Raw genomic sequence first — 15346 nt, 5'->3', positions numbered from 1 at the left:
CTCTCCTCCTTAAAAAAAAACAAAAATACATAAAAATTCACCAAAAGTAAGGGGAAGTGTAAGGTGTTTTCTAGATTCAATGTTAATAATGATCAGTTTAACTGGCAAATACAGCAATTCTGAGCTAGTGGTCGCGATTCCCTGGAAGGGAGGGAATAGTTCGAAGGATATTTGGAGCCTTGTCACATACCATAAAAAAAAACAAAAACAAAAAAAAAAAACACACACACAGAGTTCAAAACAAATTTGGTAACTAAGTTTGTTATCAATTAGCTGTTAGGGGGGATCACAAATTTCGTTGAAATTTATGATCCCCCATTCGTTGAAAAAGGGATCGGCAAAAGTAAGAAGACTGAAAGACGCTGAGCCAAAGAATTAAGAAATTAAATCAATAAATGCAGAACTGTCCCACAACGTGTGATTTATAAACTTCTTTTTCTAATATACGATTTTTTTTTTTCCAATGTCAACACGTTGACCGGGGTAGTGGGTGGTATCATTTTCAGTAATTGTTCCCTTGATACTTAATGACAGCAAGCTTTTTCTTTTATTAAAGCTGCAGTAGTTACATTAATGAATATTTCCTGAATTAACGTTACATATTAATATGAAATGAATGCTCTTTTCTATTATACGTTCTTTGAATATGAAAAACCCATCGGTGGTTATCGCTGAAAAATAATTATGTCGATGTTCACTCACACAGTGACTGATACGAAGAAAACGTTAATTGATATATGAAAAATAAATAAAATAAGAAACGCATACGAAAGTGAATCGCTTTCAAAATGCCCCGGATGTTTCTAGTCTTCTGCATTTCTGCGCTTCAGGCAAAAAAGTGTCCATCGGCAGGACTAGTAATTAAATTTGTGCTTATATCGAACGGGTTTTGATTCATAAAAATTATATTAAGTAATTTTTTTTTAAGTCAGTTATTATTATTTTTTTTTTATGTGGGAAAAAGAAAGTCGAGCGTTGGTCTAAAAAACCAAGTGAGTGTGAAACAGTCACAAAGAAAACTGTCTAAAGTGTACCGGATCGGTATGCAATTGTCACGATTCGTTGCGCTCTTTCGATGCCTTCCAAACAAGCAGTACATGTACATGAGTGTCTGCAGTGCTACGGGCTGCGTACGCAACCTCGGTGAGCTTCACTGGACTGGTCCATTCTGGAGCGAGGGAGCCACGAGAACTTTTATTTGATTTATTGTGGTCTCTTCCTAAACTAACAGAAATTTTAACTAAGGGCGGGCTCGATCGTAATGAGAAATGTTCCCCAGGCCACAGACACACTTCCATACTTGATAACGTCAGTACGCGATTTCCAGTAAATAACAAAAAGACATTCTGTCACCCCCCGTGAGTATCGCGTATGTTGTCCGTACATTAGCCAGCCAGGCGCGCAATGCTACGCTTACGATGTTGGGTTGTTTGTGTTCGATGGAGTTGTCCTTTGTCTGGAAAATTGTTTCCCTTACAGAATGGAATGAGGGGTGTTTGCACGCTAAATTTAAGTGTATTTGGTGGGGCATTACATGTTTAGGAAGAGTAAAAGTGGAGCTACGATTGGATTGTCCATAACAGAAGTGATTCTCGGATGTCAGTTATGAACTGTTCAAGTCTCGGCGCTCCTACCGCCAAAAAAATTAAGGTCGAAGTACCGGATTCGCTCCCATTCTACGATCATTTGGACTTCTCGACAGGATGCGGTTCCCTGTCCAAATATGACGATTCCGACGGGCGCATGTCTCTCCCCATAACACCGTGTGTCAAATCATCCCCTACTCCTGTGCAGGAGGCAACGCGAGCCAAAATAAAGGCTTTAGAGACGCATCTTGATCACCTTAACCAGCTAAGAAATAATGGCAAGTTGGATACGGGAAAAGTGCTCCAAATGAAAGGTTTGGAAGATGAATTGAAAAAGGCCAAGTCAAAACTTCGTAGACTTTTAAGTGAAGCCGAGAGGCAAAGGAAACGCAGAGAACGACTACGGGGTAACGCTGACATGATACAGGAGCCGTTCACATACAGGTCAGGAATGATGAACGCTTTTCTCTGCAGTTCCCCTTCCGACATTCCGACGAGACGCCAGCCAGCGAATGACAGCCAATCACAGGATGAAGCACAGGACGTGAAGCTTATGGAGTCTTTGAGAACTTGTCAAAACCTAGAAGACTTGATGACAGAACTCAATCGCTTTGGATTCTACTTAACAAGTAACGCTCCATATCAGCAAACCGATATTAATGATGGTAAGTTCCAGTTTTTTTTTATCTATTTTTGCTTATGAGTTATGAACTGGCGCGCGCTTTCGAACTTATTTTGTTTTCGATTGGCTGATTACTTTATATGAGCCAGTAGCAAACAGTGTTACTTATATATCTGTTAGAAATATGACATACTATTTGCCACTAGTCTTCAAAACCCGGAATAAGTTATTCAAATAAGTTGTCATTTTGTGAACTTCATGTACTTGATCTGATCTCTAAACGTCCCGTGCTTTATCCATGCACATGAAGACACTCTTGCTTTCTGGGATTAAAATAACGTTGTACTAAAGACTAAAGATAATCCTGTAAAAGTTGCTGTGTTTCAGTGATGAGTTGGCAGGGATTCACTGCGCGCTTAAAATGTTAGTTACAAATTGAATTTTATTTTATCCATCCATTTTTCTAAACAGTAATTTCATTAGCTTTTCTTAATGGACAGAGTAGACAAATTAGCTACAGATTGCTACAGTGGAACGAATAAATAGTTCAGTAGAAGCGTAAAATAATAAAGCAAATTACTGAAAAATGCAGGAGCTAAATCTTTTGCTGTTGTAATCACGACAGGGGGAAATAAATTTATGCGGCAGCGGGAGTCGTTGGATACGATGGAGCGGAGATAGCGAGGATGATAAATATCAGTTGGTATCAATAAAATATGTGAAACGTAAGAACGAATTTAATAACGGGCTGAAAAGTAAAGAATTTACTTGATTGAGGGTTGGGGTGGAAATCCAGACAAGTCTCTGGAGAGGTGGCAGTTGCAATATGCAATGACTGATCCCAGGTGACATAACGAAATGGCCAAGGATGTGAGTTTCAAAGTTTTAAATTAATCGGAGAAGGATAAATGGGCATAGAAAAACGTATATGAGGAAGAATGTTGAGACAGTGTGTTCTGGAAACTATCTGGGAGAAGAGGAATGAAGAAAAAACTATAGGAGAAAGATAAAATGGAAAAAATAAAATAAGAAAATAACTGAAAGAGGTAAAATGAAAATGGATTTTTCCATTTCGAAACATTTCATAAAATACTTATGGCTTGTATATACAATCTGTGTAACTTATAAAACTAATTTAATACCTGTATCAATGTTTTTAACTATGGTATTCACATGGCCCTAAACTGAAAATTATAAATTTACATGAGTAAATGGTTATCTCAAAAGAAGTCTTTTGGGATAACCTAAATAACATCAAAATTGCTATTGGTTTTTTTCTTCTTTGCATCAAGGTAAAAAAAGTGAACTTCTAAAGAGTTCAGAGAGGATGGCCGAGTGATTAAGACGCCAGACACTGTCCGACATTCCAGTTATTAAGTGGAAAATAGACTGACCATAGGGCGATTAGGTAGATAAAAACTGTAATAAGATTACTGTATAAAGATATAAGCGGTAATACATAGAAAGTAATGTTGTAATATTCAAGTTCTGAATTAGTTACTAGTGCAAATCGATGTGCATATGAAAAACGGCTTAAAAGGTGTGAATTGCAAAGTTTGACAACTATCTTGGGGAGGATCAGATGAGGCATATAAGGCGTCATAGGGCTGAATAAAATTAATGCGGAAGGTCTGCAAAACCAGGGTACATAAATACAAAACCTCAAAGAATAACAGAAGACAGGATCTCGTGAAGTTCATCTGTGGAAAACGGTTATCGAACACTGGAATAAGTTGCCACACCCAAGGTGGCAGAAACAGGGTAAGTTCAAAACGGAATTGGATGGTTACCTTGCTCGAATGGAAATAGCACGGCTATTCGGGTTTGTTTATTTATTATTTTGGTCGATGCAGAAAGAGTCCGTTTCCTTTCATCATTTGGTCCTAGAAATAGAAGAAGAAGAAGAACTAATACTAATACTATGGCTGTGAGGTGTTGTCTTCTGTCTAATCTGCGCGTATTCTGTAGTCTGTTTTGCTGGATGAAAAACCTGAGTTTCGAAAATTAAAAAAAAACATACAACGGTAGCCCGAGACTGAATAACGAGGTCACAAGGTGAACAAAAAAGTTCATAAAAATTCCTCCCGCCTTGGCGGAATTCGAACTCAAGCTTCTGTACCTTATGGAAAGACAGTGACCGGACAGTGCTATTGGCGAAGAGTAATTTATCAGGTCTAAAGTTGAAAAAAGTACAAGGAGCTGATGGTATCTATCCTTAGGCAAGAAGTTGACTAAAACGTTATCTATAAGAGTAGAGGCATGCTTAGACGCAAGTGAATTTCCAGAAGATTAGAAATATCTCTCCACTACACGGAGGTTAGGGGATCTAAGAGTGATCCAAGAAATTATATGTTTCTAATTTTGTTCTTGTAGTAGGAAAAATTATGGAGCATATGAATATGTAATCCAGGCAATAAATACAGCAGAAAGGCGTGACAAATCTATTGAAATTTAAATAAATGCACATAGTTGGGATGCAATTTTTTTTGTTGGGACCCAATTGTTTGGCAAGATTATATCAGGGCGGGTATAATATAATATAAATTATATTATTATAATATATATTATATTATACCCGCAGATATTGAATATAAAATAAATATGTGGCAGCAAAGAGTTATGCCGAAATATTCCAACTCCACTGGTCTGCCGATTTGCTTCACATTTGGGATTTCATCTTGATGTATAGACTTCATATTGCGTGTGTTCAAAAAATGTTTTGTCTTTTTGTGAAACCAGCAACTCTTGGAGTTGCTAAACTCATTATTTAAGGCGAAGAAAAAAAAAATTTCGAAAGAATGATACCTATGAAAGCAGCAAAGCTGACCTCTCTCTGGTTATTACTGTCGAGAGGTCGTAGAATAGTTGGATACATGAAAAAACTTTGACATTATATAGTTGGATTTTGACAAAACTTATGAACTGAATGAGTTGGAATTACAGGGAGGATTAGAACAGCATACACAGTTATATAACATGGGAAAACTTCAAGTTGACTTGCACAGTAAATGGGAGTGGTCTTTAAGGGTGTACATAATAAATAAAAAAAATCAAACTTAGCTGATGAGAAAGGTTGGTAATTTTCATAATGACTAGAATCAGGGTATGTTGCTTCAAAATAACTTAAAATAATTTGCAAATATGGTCTGGAAAACGGCAGCTATAAAGTTTAGTCATGCATGTACTAAATGTAGAGTTTCGCATGTGAGGAACAGAAATCCAGGTGTACTTACAAAGTAGGGGGAGAGTTAAAGGTGATTCAAGGCAAACAAAAAATAAAATAAAAAATTTAGGAGTTACAATATAGGCATACGTGAAATGTTCTATGCAGCGGAAACAGGCAGCAAGGAGGGTACGTGGTCTCATATTAATGATTTATAGGACCTTCCTCTGCAAGCAGGGAAAAGGATGTCATTATTCTTCTGTTTAAAATGATAACAAAACCGCATTTGAAATTCAGGTCTAGAGGCCACACCTGAAAAAAAAAAAAAAATAAATACTTAAAGAGAGGGAATGAATTCAAAGAAGTACAGCCAAAAGGCTGGGAAATTGGAAGTTTTTTATTATTTTTCCAAGCCTTGCAGTTACCACCGCAAGGCTTGGAACTACACATCTTAGGGGAAGATCGGATTGAGGCATATCACGCTACGAAGGGAATCAGTAAAATGAATGAGGAAGATATTTTCTCACTGGTCGGCAACACAAGAACCAGGGAACACAAATATAGAATCTTTGGGAGTAACAGAAGATTGGATTCGAGGTTTCGAGTTGTATAGCCCTTGATATCAGACCCAGTAGTTTTGGCTTATAACGAACCTCCTCCCAGAAGACGGACAACTTTGGTTAACATTACACGTCTTTTCACCTTCAAAGCATTGCGTAACTTTTTCAAAAGATTTTTGTATTATTCTCCGGTAAGTATGGAACCACGAGGCAGGTAATCTGTCACGATAACCCCTTTTCTGTCTTAAAACACGGACAACATCACCTTCTTCGCAGATTAAGTGGTCTCTGCCTTTTTGGAAGATGGGGAAGAAGTGTGCTTCCACTGCTTTGACATGTCTTTAGTCTCCGAATCATCCTGGTACACCCAGCATTCGTCATTTGTCCAAAACCGATCAAAAAAGTTCTCAACATCCGCATTACACAAATCCAACAGTTGGTGAGAACATTGCATTCGACATTGCTACTGCAAGGCGTCACTTAGAAGATTGCTGACGCCTTGCATAGCGGAGACCTTAGACATATGCAGATGGTCATTTACTTTTATAATTTAATTTTTTTTTGTTTTATTTCACTTTTTTATTTTTTTTTCATTATTATTATTATTATTGTTTTATTTTTATTTTATTATTACTATTTTATTTTACTTTTTATTTTTTATTTATTTACTTAATTATATTTGCTGGTACGTTGGGTTTAGGCTGCCTGAGGCACGGGATTTTATTATTTAGTTTTTTTTTTTTTTTATTATTATTATTATTATTATTTTTTTTTTTTTTTTTTCTCTGAGTAAGAGCTGTAAACCACAAGGTTCCGAGAGCCGCCGCGGTACATGCATAATTGTGGCCTAACTCTCCGTGGTGTAGACGGACACTGGGCAGGCTTTCCAGGTGATCGCCTGCCTGAAAAACTACAGAAACAACTAAACAACACATACTGCACAAACATAACACTACACACACTCTCTGGCCTTTTATAGAGCTCTGTGTTCATCACAGTGTACCAAGGCGGAGTCGAACTGACGTTGAGGTGCTGTCCTACATAAGATACCATACATGGTCATGTAAAATGCTGTGGGCAGACCCATAACTAATTCCCACTGACTGCATTTGCGATGAAATGAATTGTCACACGTCTGTCACTCAGCAACAGTTGTTCAATCTTTGCAACCGTCTCACTGTCTGTGGATGTTGATGGCCTTCCTTCTCTTGGCTTGTCAAAGACCCTTGTAAGACCGCACTGGAACTCCTGTTTCCACTTTTCTACAGTGTCATAGGATGGACAGTTCTGCCCATGCACAGCTTTCATTTCTTTGTCAATTTCCTGAGCTTTCTTGCCCTGCAAATGCAAGAACTTGATCACTGCTCGATACTCCACTTTGTCAACCATAGCGAACTCCACTTTGTCAACCATAGCGTCCTTCCTCAGATTCCGGGCTCCACCTCTGGTGTAAGATCACCTACAGGAATGAAACTTTAATGTTAGTTATTGAATATGTAGACAACTTATATTAAAAACGCATCTTCCTACTGATGTTTTATCTAGGTCAGAGTACGAACTTTTTGATACCCTCTCGTATATATAATTGACAGTGTTTACTATAGAAATTATTTATAATTGTTATTTGATATTTACATAAGGAATTTTATTTTTTCCAGCGTATTCAGACTGTGGGGGATGATTACCCCCGCTTGCTCCGCTACTTGGGAGTGGGGTCTCTGGTGACAGTGGTGTTATTTATTTTCTTTTCTTTTGAAATAGGGGAAAGATCTGTAACGAAACTCTTACTTACTGTTTTGAAAAAAAAAAAAAAAAAAATCGGTGAGTGGATTTGAAATGTATTTTAGGGGATTCACTTTGAAATCCAATTGGAACACAAAACGTTGCCAATTCTTGTGGGATCCCAGTGCAAAATTTGATTTCAACGCTCCGGATTCTCGACTCTTTGTTAGGTTCCCTCCTTCCCCAAAATAGACGTTGTTACACTACTCCAAATCAGGCTGAAAGACGGGCTTCTTTGTTATTTTGTAATCCAGGAAAAGGTAACAGTGAATGTAGCTGGGACATTCTTCTTGGTAGTACCTCTTTGGGATGTTTAAGTGAAACCATTTCGTAGTATCCTTACAGCGTCACCTTTGAGGCCAGCGCCATTGATTGTCAACCTCTTGGTACAGATACTTGGGCTGCACGCCACCTGTGTTTGACGCCACTTATCTAAATGTTGAAGTGTCAATTTCATCTAAGGGTCCGCTGAACTTCGCAAAACATAACGACGGCAGTTGTTCAATGCATCTGCATATTGCTATCCGTTGGACAGTGTAAATTTATGCACTACCTGCATAAATTTACGCTAAGTTTGCGTACAATAAGCCTTAAAAAGCTCTAGTACACAGGCTGATAATTTAATTCGCAAAATGGTAGATGGAAGGAGAATGCATGTCCAAGAATTCTCTGACAAGTTCTGACATGTTCCGTAGTGGTAAAGTGGCCTTAAGTTACGCGTTGTTGGTGTGAAGTATTTTTAAGTTGCTTAATGTAAGATCTGAAGACTGTGCAACGTTTTGTTATTTGCTATTGCATTCGATGTGGTATGAGTGCTGCAGAGATTGAGAAACATGTCAGAGGTTTAGGGAAACCAGTGTTTGAAAACAAATGTAATTTTCAGTTGGCTCAGGCACATAATGAAGGTCGGGAATCTATGGCCACAGTGACCAGTTATCAGTGAGTCCATTAATGGCTCACATGTATACACTTCGAAGGCGATTATTTCGAAAACGATAGAGCACTGGAAGAGCTCAGCTAAGAAGGTTAAAATTAAGGTAGCTCGTCCCGTTGATTAAGTGATCAAAAACCATTTTAAAAACTGTGTGTGTGAGAGAGAGATATAAACAGTCGCAACTACGTATAAAATATTCACCTGACTTATCCGATACATATTTTTTTAATTTTCCAGTTGCCTACCCCGGACATAATGGATGGCATTAATTTCATTAAAGATAATACCTGTATCATGAATGGGAGGTTCCAAAATTATGGGCAATAGTTAGCGTTGCGAATTCTTTTGGGATCCCAGTGCAAAATTTGATTTCAAGGCTCCGGATTCTTGACTCTTTGTTAGGTTACCTCCTTCCCCAAAGGAGACTTTGTTACACCACTTTAAATCAGGCTGAAAGACGGGCTTCTTTGTTATTTTGTAATCCAGGAAAAGGTAACAGTGAATTTGCGATTATGTTATTAAACAAACCCCAATAGCAATATAATGTTCGGAAACCTGTTTTCAGTAATCTTCCAAATCTCAGTTTAAACGGAGAAGGCTCTGAAAACGGAAGACATTGCGCCATTTTATCTATGATCGCCATCGATTGGATAAAAGAATGTCAGTGGCATATAAGGGGCTCCCTTTGGCAGGATTTCCGATCAACAGAACTGCCAGGTGTGACTGGGAGCACCAGCGAACATAATGCATAAAAGACAATAGTTATATTATAACTATTGTCTTTTATGTAGTCTCTTCCCTAGGGATTCGTCTTCGGATTATTTAAAATTAGTTACACCAGAGGTGAAACTCCAAATTCTATGTCCCCCGTCCCTCACGAAATATTCGAATTGGTTTCTTTCTTGCGTTCTTTAACAACCATAACGGACTAATGGCCGTCTCCTTCCCGGCGATATGTTAGTTTGCTGTTGGATTATACCAACAAATTCGGATGATGTATTTAATGTAAAAAGAGTTCTTAATTTGGCACCGTTAAGTAAATACACTTGGAACCGATATGTCATTAAATATATCAAAACCAAAATGAATCATTAAAACACACTACATAAAATGCTCTCGCCATATCGGAAAAGAACACATTGAAGGATTTCCTCTTATGCAAGCACCTGATCTAAGCAGAGGTAGCAGTTTCCAAATTAGTTGGGAAACAATCAGTAATGAACAACCCATAATGTTTAGAATTACTCAATGAGAAATAATAAATTTGCCATTATTTATATTTATTTTTTTCTGTCAAGAACTTTTTTTTTTAACTTGTGAATTATGTCTGCAGGATGGAAGATTTAATGACAAATCATGCATAATCACACTAGTAGAATAAGCTTATAAAAATTGCGAAAAAAATTCCTGATTCATTTCACATATATACCTATACGACCTCAGTTCTAATTTCAGTGAAGAAACCATTCAAGAAATGAAACCAATTGAGAAACCATTGGATATCCCACAGTCACTCAATGCCTCTTGTGGTCTTCTGTCAAAATTTTTTTTAAAATACTTGATGCCAAGAAAGCTCCGGTTCCTGATGACATTTATTCATTTGTTCTCAAAACTTGGGCTCCACAGCTTGCTCCTATTCTTTTTATACTTTGTTATTGCACTGATGTTTTCCTTATTCTTGGAAATTTCCTCGTATCCAGCCAATTCCTAAAAAAGGGTGATAAATCCCTCCCATCCAATCATCGTCGTATTGCAGCTTACCTCTAATCTTTCCAAAGTAATAGAAAATCCAATAACAGCCAACTCCTAAACTATCTGGAAGCGTTGAATCTGATTAATGATCACCACTATGGATTCCTTCAGTGTCGATCCAGTGGTGATATATTGGCTTATGTTACCCATCTGTGAATAAATTCAGTGGAACAGTTTGAAATTCAAACAGTTACCCTTGACGTTTCTAAGACTTTTGATCGTCTTTGGCATAAATGTTTTCTAAACAAGCTCCTATCTAATGGATAGCCAACTGTTGTTTGCAATTGGGTATTCAGTTTTTTCTGTGACCGCTCGTAGTGGGTGATAATAGATGGCTTTCTGTCTTCTAACTTTTCCACTAATGCTGGTGTTTCTCAAGGTTCAGTTCTTTTTCCCACTCTTTTCCTCTCGTATGTTAATGACCTCCCATTGACTGGATATCCTATTCATAGTTTTTGCAGATGATAGCACGTTGTATTCCACCTTCCAGTTTCAGAAACCTTGTCCTACACAAACAGCTCAATGTTCTCGAATTTTCGCACCAATTCCATAAACGCTGATATGCAATTATGCTCCAATGAGGCAAAGATAACAGTTAATTTCAGTCCTCCTAAAACTCACTCCTGTCTTATATCTCGCAAAAGGAGTTTACTGCTCCTAGGCTTTTCTTCAATGACACTCAGATCTCTAGACAGGATCACATATCTCTATTAGGGATTACTCTGACTTCTGATCTCTCTTGGCATAAATACAACACAAATATTTCTTCCTCTGCATCTAGAAAACAGGGTTTTCTCTTTCGCTCCTGGTGGTGTTACTTTTCTTCTAAACAACTGCTCACTCTACAAATATCAAATCCGCCCTCTCCATGGATTATTGTTCCACATCTGGAGTGGTACATCCAATACTCTCTCAGGCTTCTAGATTCTCTGTACAAAAGAGGGCTGTTAGGTTAATTAATGACCCATCTCTTTCAAAGTTTCTCCTCTCGCTGTGTGTTATCGATGTTCTGTTTCTGCTGCACTCCTTTTCTGTAGATACTTCCATGGGCACTGTTCTTCTCAATTTGCATTTATAATTCCCCCTCTCTCCTGCAAACTAGTCCGAATATGAGCCGCAACCAGTTAGCATCTTTTTTTCTATCCAACTTCAAACACACAGAGCCAACTTTTCTTCCTCATTTATCTCTTTAACTTCTGTTTTCTGCTACAACCTTCCTTCACATGTATTTCCTGAAGATTACAATACAGATATTTAAGTCTAATAACAACAATTATCTTCTCAACATTCAAACCGATAAACGGTACAAGTACGTATAAGTTTTAATACCTTTTGTGTTTGCAGTTTTTATGAAAGATGTATTTATTTATGTCCTGCGCCAGTAAGCTCGGAAAATATTTTTTCTCTTTGAAAGCTAATAAATAAATTTTCTGTTTATACTCCGGGACGACCAAACGGTCAGAGGAGTTCGCATGATAGATTGAATATAAGAAACAGCACCGTATTCAGTAGTCACGGGCTTGAACCCCGGTCACTCAAGGCATGTGTACAACTCACCCGCGCGCCTGACCACTAGGCTACGGCGGTCTTATATAACTAAAGTAATTGATATCAAATGGCCTTAGTTAACCTTGTGCTTGGTACCGCATATCTCTCTCTTATTCTATTTTTTTTCAATGCCTTGAGGAATAACACACTGGTTACGTCATTGTTCTTTCACACCTGTGGAAAATGCTCGAGTTTTAATCCTGTTTGATGGGAAGAAAATTCTTATGGGCTTTTTTTTCCCCTCTTCACAACATGGCCAAGTTAGCTAGTCTTGGGCAAGATTTGCATGCTTTGTCTTCTGGAAACTCGGGTTTTTCATCCAGGAAACAGTGAAACGACTATAGAATACATGCAATTACAAACATAATATACTGACACTTCAGCCTTAGTTGCTTTGGCGCTTAACGCACACTTCTTCTTCATATATGTTTTTTCATATATGCTTAACGCACACTTCAAATATGTTTTGGCCCGAAACCGTTTACATTTACCATCAACTTATGAATAAAGAGGGTGAGATCTGGAATAATTAAAAAAATGTCGGGTGGGATTCGAATTACTGTGCAACAAAATTTCCGAAAAGTTTTTTTTTTTTTTTTGTTTGTTTGTTTCCTGCTTTTCTTTATGAATTTGTGCATGCCGATTTGGAATCATATGGAATGAGCATATGCTGTATATGGCTGGCCAACCTTTGAACCTAATGGCAAAATCGATTCATCGTGGAACATTTTGACAGTTTCTTGTAGTAGGCAGTACGTTGCATTAAGCAGTTTCACCTTAAACAGGTTTCTTGAAATCGGTAGATCAATTGTAGAAAAGGGGCATATTGGTCGCGCGCTATCCATCGTACTCCTGAAAGATGTTCGATCTGATTCAGGTTTGGACTCAGAGCCGGCCAGGCTAGTTGTTGGATGTCGTTATTCATTTCCATAGAATTGTCATAGTGTGGACACGATGAAATTATCCAATATGTCGGTGTATCACTCGGTTTTTTGACTACAACGATCATAAGAAACAGCCCTACCATAACCCCACTCTTATTTCATTGCGTGCGCAATACCCTGCAGCAGATGGCGTTCCCGGGCAATCTTCACACCTACACTCTGCCGTCCGATCTGGAAACAGGACTTCAACAGAGTCGCGTTGCCCACAGTTTTCAGACGTCCTGACATTCGATGGTGTTAGGTGAGGTTCGTGAGCAGCAGCTATGCTGTGAAAACTCATTCTTTGCAGATCCTTTGGACCGTGTATGCATGCACTTGTGAAACGTAACTTTTTTCAAGGACATTGCTCAGTTCGCTTTCTTCAGGGATCGACACTTCCCCCCCCCTACCTTCCCAACCAACTGTTTGTTCACATCGACATCGCCCTCGTATCATATGTCGGTCCCTCGCGCAGCACAGTTAGTATAATCATCGTTCTCTCCACATGGGGTGTAAAGGCCTGAGTTCGAATCCCATCCAAAACGCGAGGAGTTTTTATGGGCTTTTTTTTTTTTTTTTTTTTTTTTTTTTAACAACGTGGCTGTGTTAGTCGATCTCAGGCAAGGGTAGGCATGGTTTTGTGCAAGGTTCAAAACGCTGTTAAAAATTGCAATGCCATTTGTCGATTAAGCCTCTTTGATTAGTCACCTTCCCGTGACTCATTCCGCTTCTTTATGATATTCCTGTTCTTTCCGGTACACTTCTAAGCCTGTTTTTGCTTTGTCGTCATCTCTCGATATCGTGCTGTTCACCTTATTGGGAGGGTAACGAATGCGGTAATCTTGTTATGTTTGCCGTGGCATTACTATCATGCTATAATTTTAAATGCTAATCGCGATCCATCAAATGGCCACTTCGTTTTCAGTCCATTCTACAATTAGAAACACTGTCAAAAATAAATTTTAGCAACCACTAAACTTATGGAAATAAATTTAAGAAGGTTTAAGATTTAAATTTTCGTTGATAAAAATTATTGCATACAGAATATCGCTGTGATGTCTCATTTCATTTTACAAATTGTGTGGGCAGGAGACAATTAATCACCAAAACAGTAGAGCTTAATTACGCGTTGACGTCACACCAAATATATTGTGGAGTATAATAAGCAGAATTTAGCGGTTATGTCGAATTGCTGTAGTATTCCGGTTTATAAGTAGGGAGTCTGCTCTTGAGTACTTTTAATGAATGGCCGCACTTCCAGCAGCAATTAGACTTGTGTAATTCCGGCTGATTAAGTAGGCGGTATTGTACAGATTGCGCAGTGGTAAACTATCAATTCTGAGCTTACCTCGCCAGTTAAAAACAGTCTTTAATAACCATACCGAATCAGCCGCCAAGCTTTCTGTTTCTTCCCCCCCCCCCCCCCACGTTGACAGACCTGGCAGTATGTTAGATTCGCCACTGCGCAGACGTGCACTTTTACAATTAATGGTTTTTGCATTTCAGATTAATGGCTGTTTTTGAATTCAGTCTTTGCAGCCATAGTATCCATATTTTTATGTTGTTCAAGAAAAAAATATTTAGGGAAACGTTATTATAGTGTTGGGGCACATCCTGCTATCAAATAGTAAATTTTATATTGAAACAAATCTGTGTAAAAAGTGAAGGCACTATATACTGAGATGTATATATAAAATTTATCTACACCACTGGCACGCTAAAACATTTTTAATTTCGGGATATTGAGGTAGGAGTTACTTATACAATATAAACATTATCCTCCGACATGTATAAGGATATCTCACCCCTAGAAAGTAATGGTTGTTCTTTTGGAGTAATGTGACATTAGGGGAAAGTTACTGCCATAGATAAAGGGATACTTGACTGGGAGAAGACAAGAGTGGTTATCAATAACTAATGTTATCAGTGGAGCGCATCACGGTTCAGTGCTGGGTCAACGTTGTTTTCAGTATTTATTAACGATATTTATGAAGGCATATCATCCTGATATGCCTTCATAAATATTCGGGTGATACAAATCATGGCAGATTGTTTAACTTAGCTAATCAGATATGCTAACAAAACAAGATCCAGAAAAATTAGGTGAGAAGTAGCAATTGAAATTCAACATCGAAAAAGGCAGGGTACTGCATATGGGTTGCAGTTTCGTTTTCCACTACCTTAAATGTGCGTTACCACACACCCAAGCCAGTGGAGAATGAAAAAGACTTGGGGGTGATTGTGAAATTAGACGTGAGTTCTCTGAGCGGTGCAGAAGGGCTGCTAGGACAGCTCGTGGGATTTTATCTATGATATACAGGAATTTTGCCAGCAGGGACTAGGAGGTAATTATTCCAATGTATATGGCAGTGGTCAGGCTATATCTTGAATACTGCATACAGGTCTGGAAGGATGTGGACTGTTGGAACGGGTGTAGAGAAGAGCTACGTGGTCAGTGATGGGAATAAAGGGTACC

The 15346-nt window shown here is 38.2% G+C and overlaps 1 protein-coding gene across 1 annotated transcript in view; it reads left to right on the top strand.

The window, feature by feature from the left end:
• Window positions 1-1401: 1401 nt before the first annotated feature.
• The window catches only part of LOC150080326 (uncharacterized), a 72800-nt gene continuing 58855 nt past the window's right edge, over window positions 1402-15346 (top strand). Inside the window, exon 1 of the mRNA XM_090381051.1 lies at window positions 1402-2251. Within this exon, the coding sequence (XP_090237177.1) occupies window positions 1597-2251 (655 nt within the window). The 5' untranslated portion in view covers window positions 1402-1596. The remainder of the gene's footprint in view (window positions 2252-15346) is intronic.

Source organism: Mastigoproctus giganteus, chromosome 9 (assembly GCF_048544385.1).
Source record: "Mastigoproctus giganteus isolate SK-2022 chromosome 9, ASM4854438v1, whole genome shotgun sequence".
Lineage (NCBI taxonomy): Eukaryota > Metazoa > Arthropoda > Arachnida > Uropygi > Thelyphonidae > Mastigoproctus > Mastigoproctus giganteus.
The sequence above is the reverse complement of the archived record's forward strand: the minus strand, read 5'-3'. Positions and strand labels throughout refer to the sequence as shown.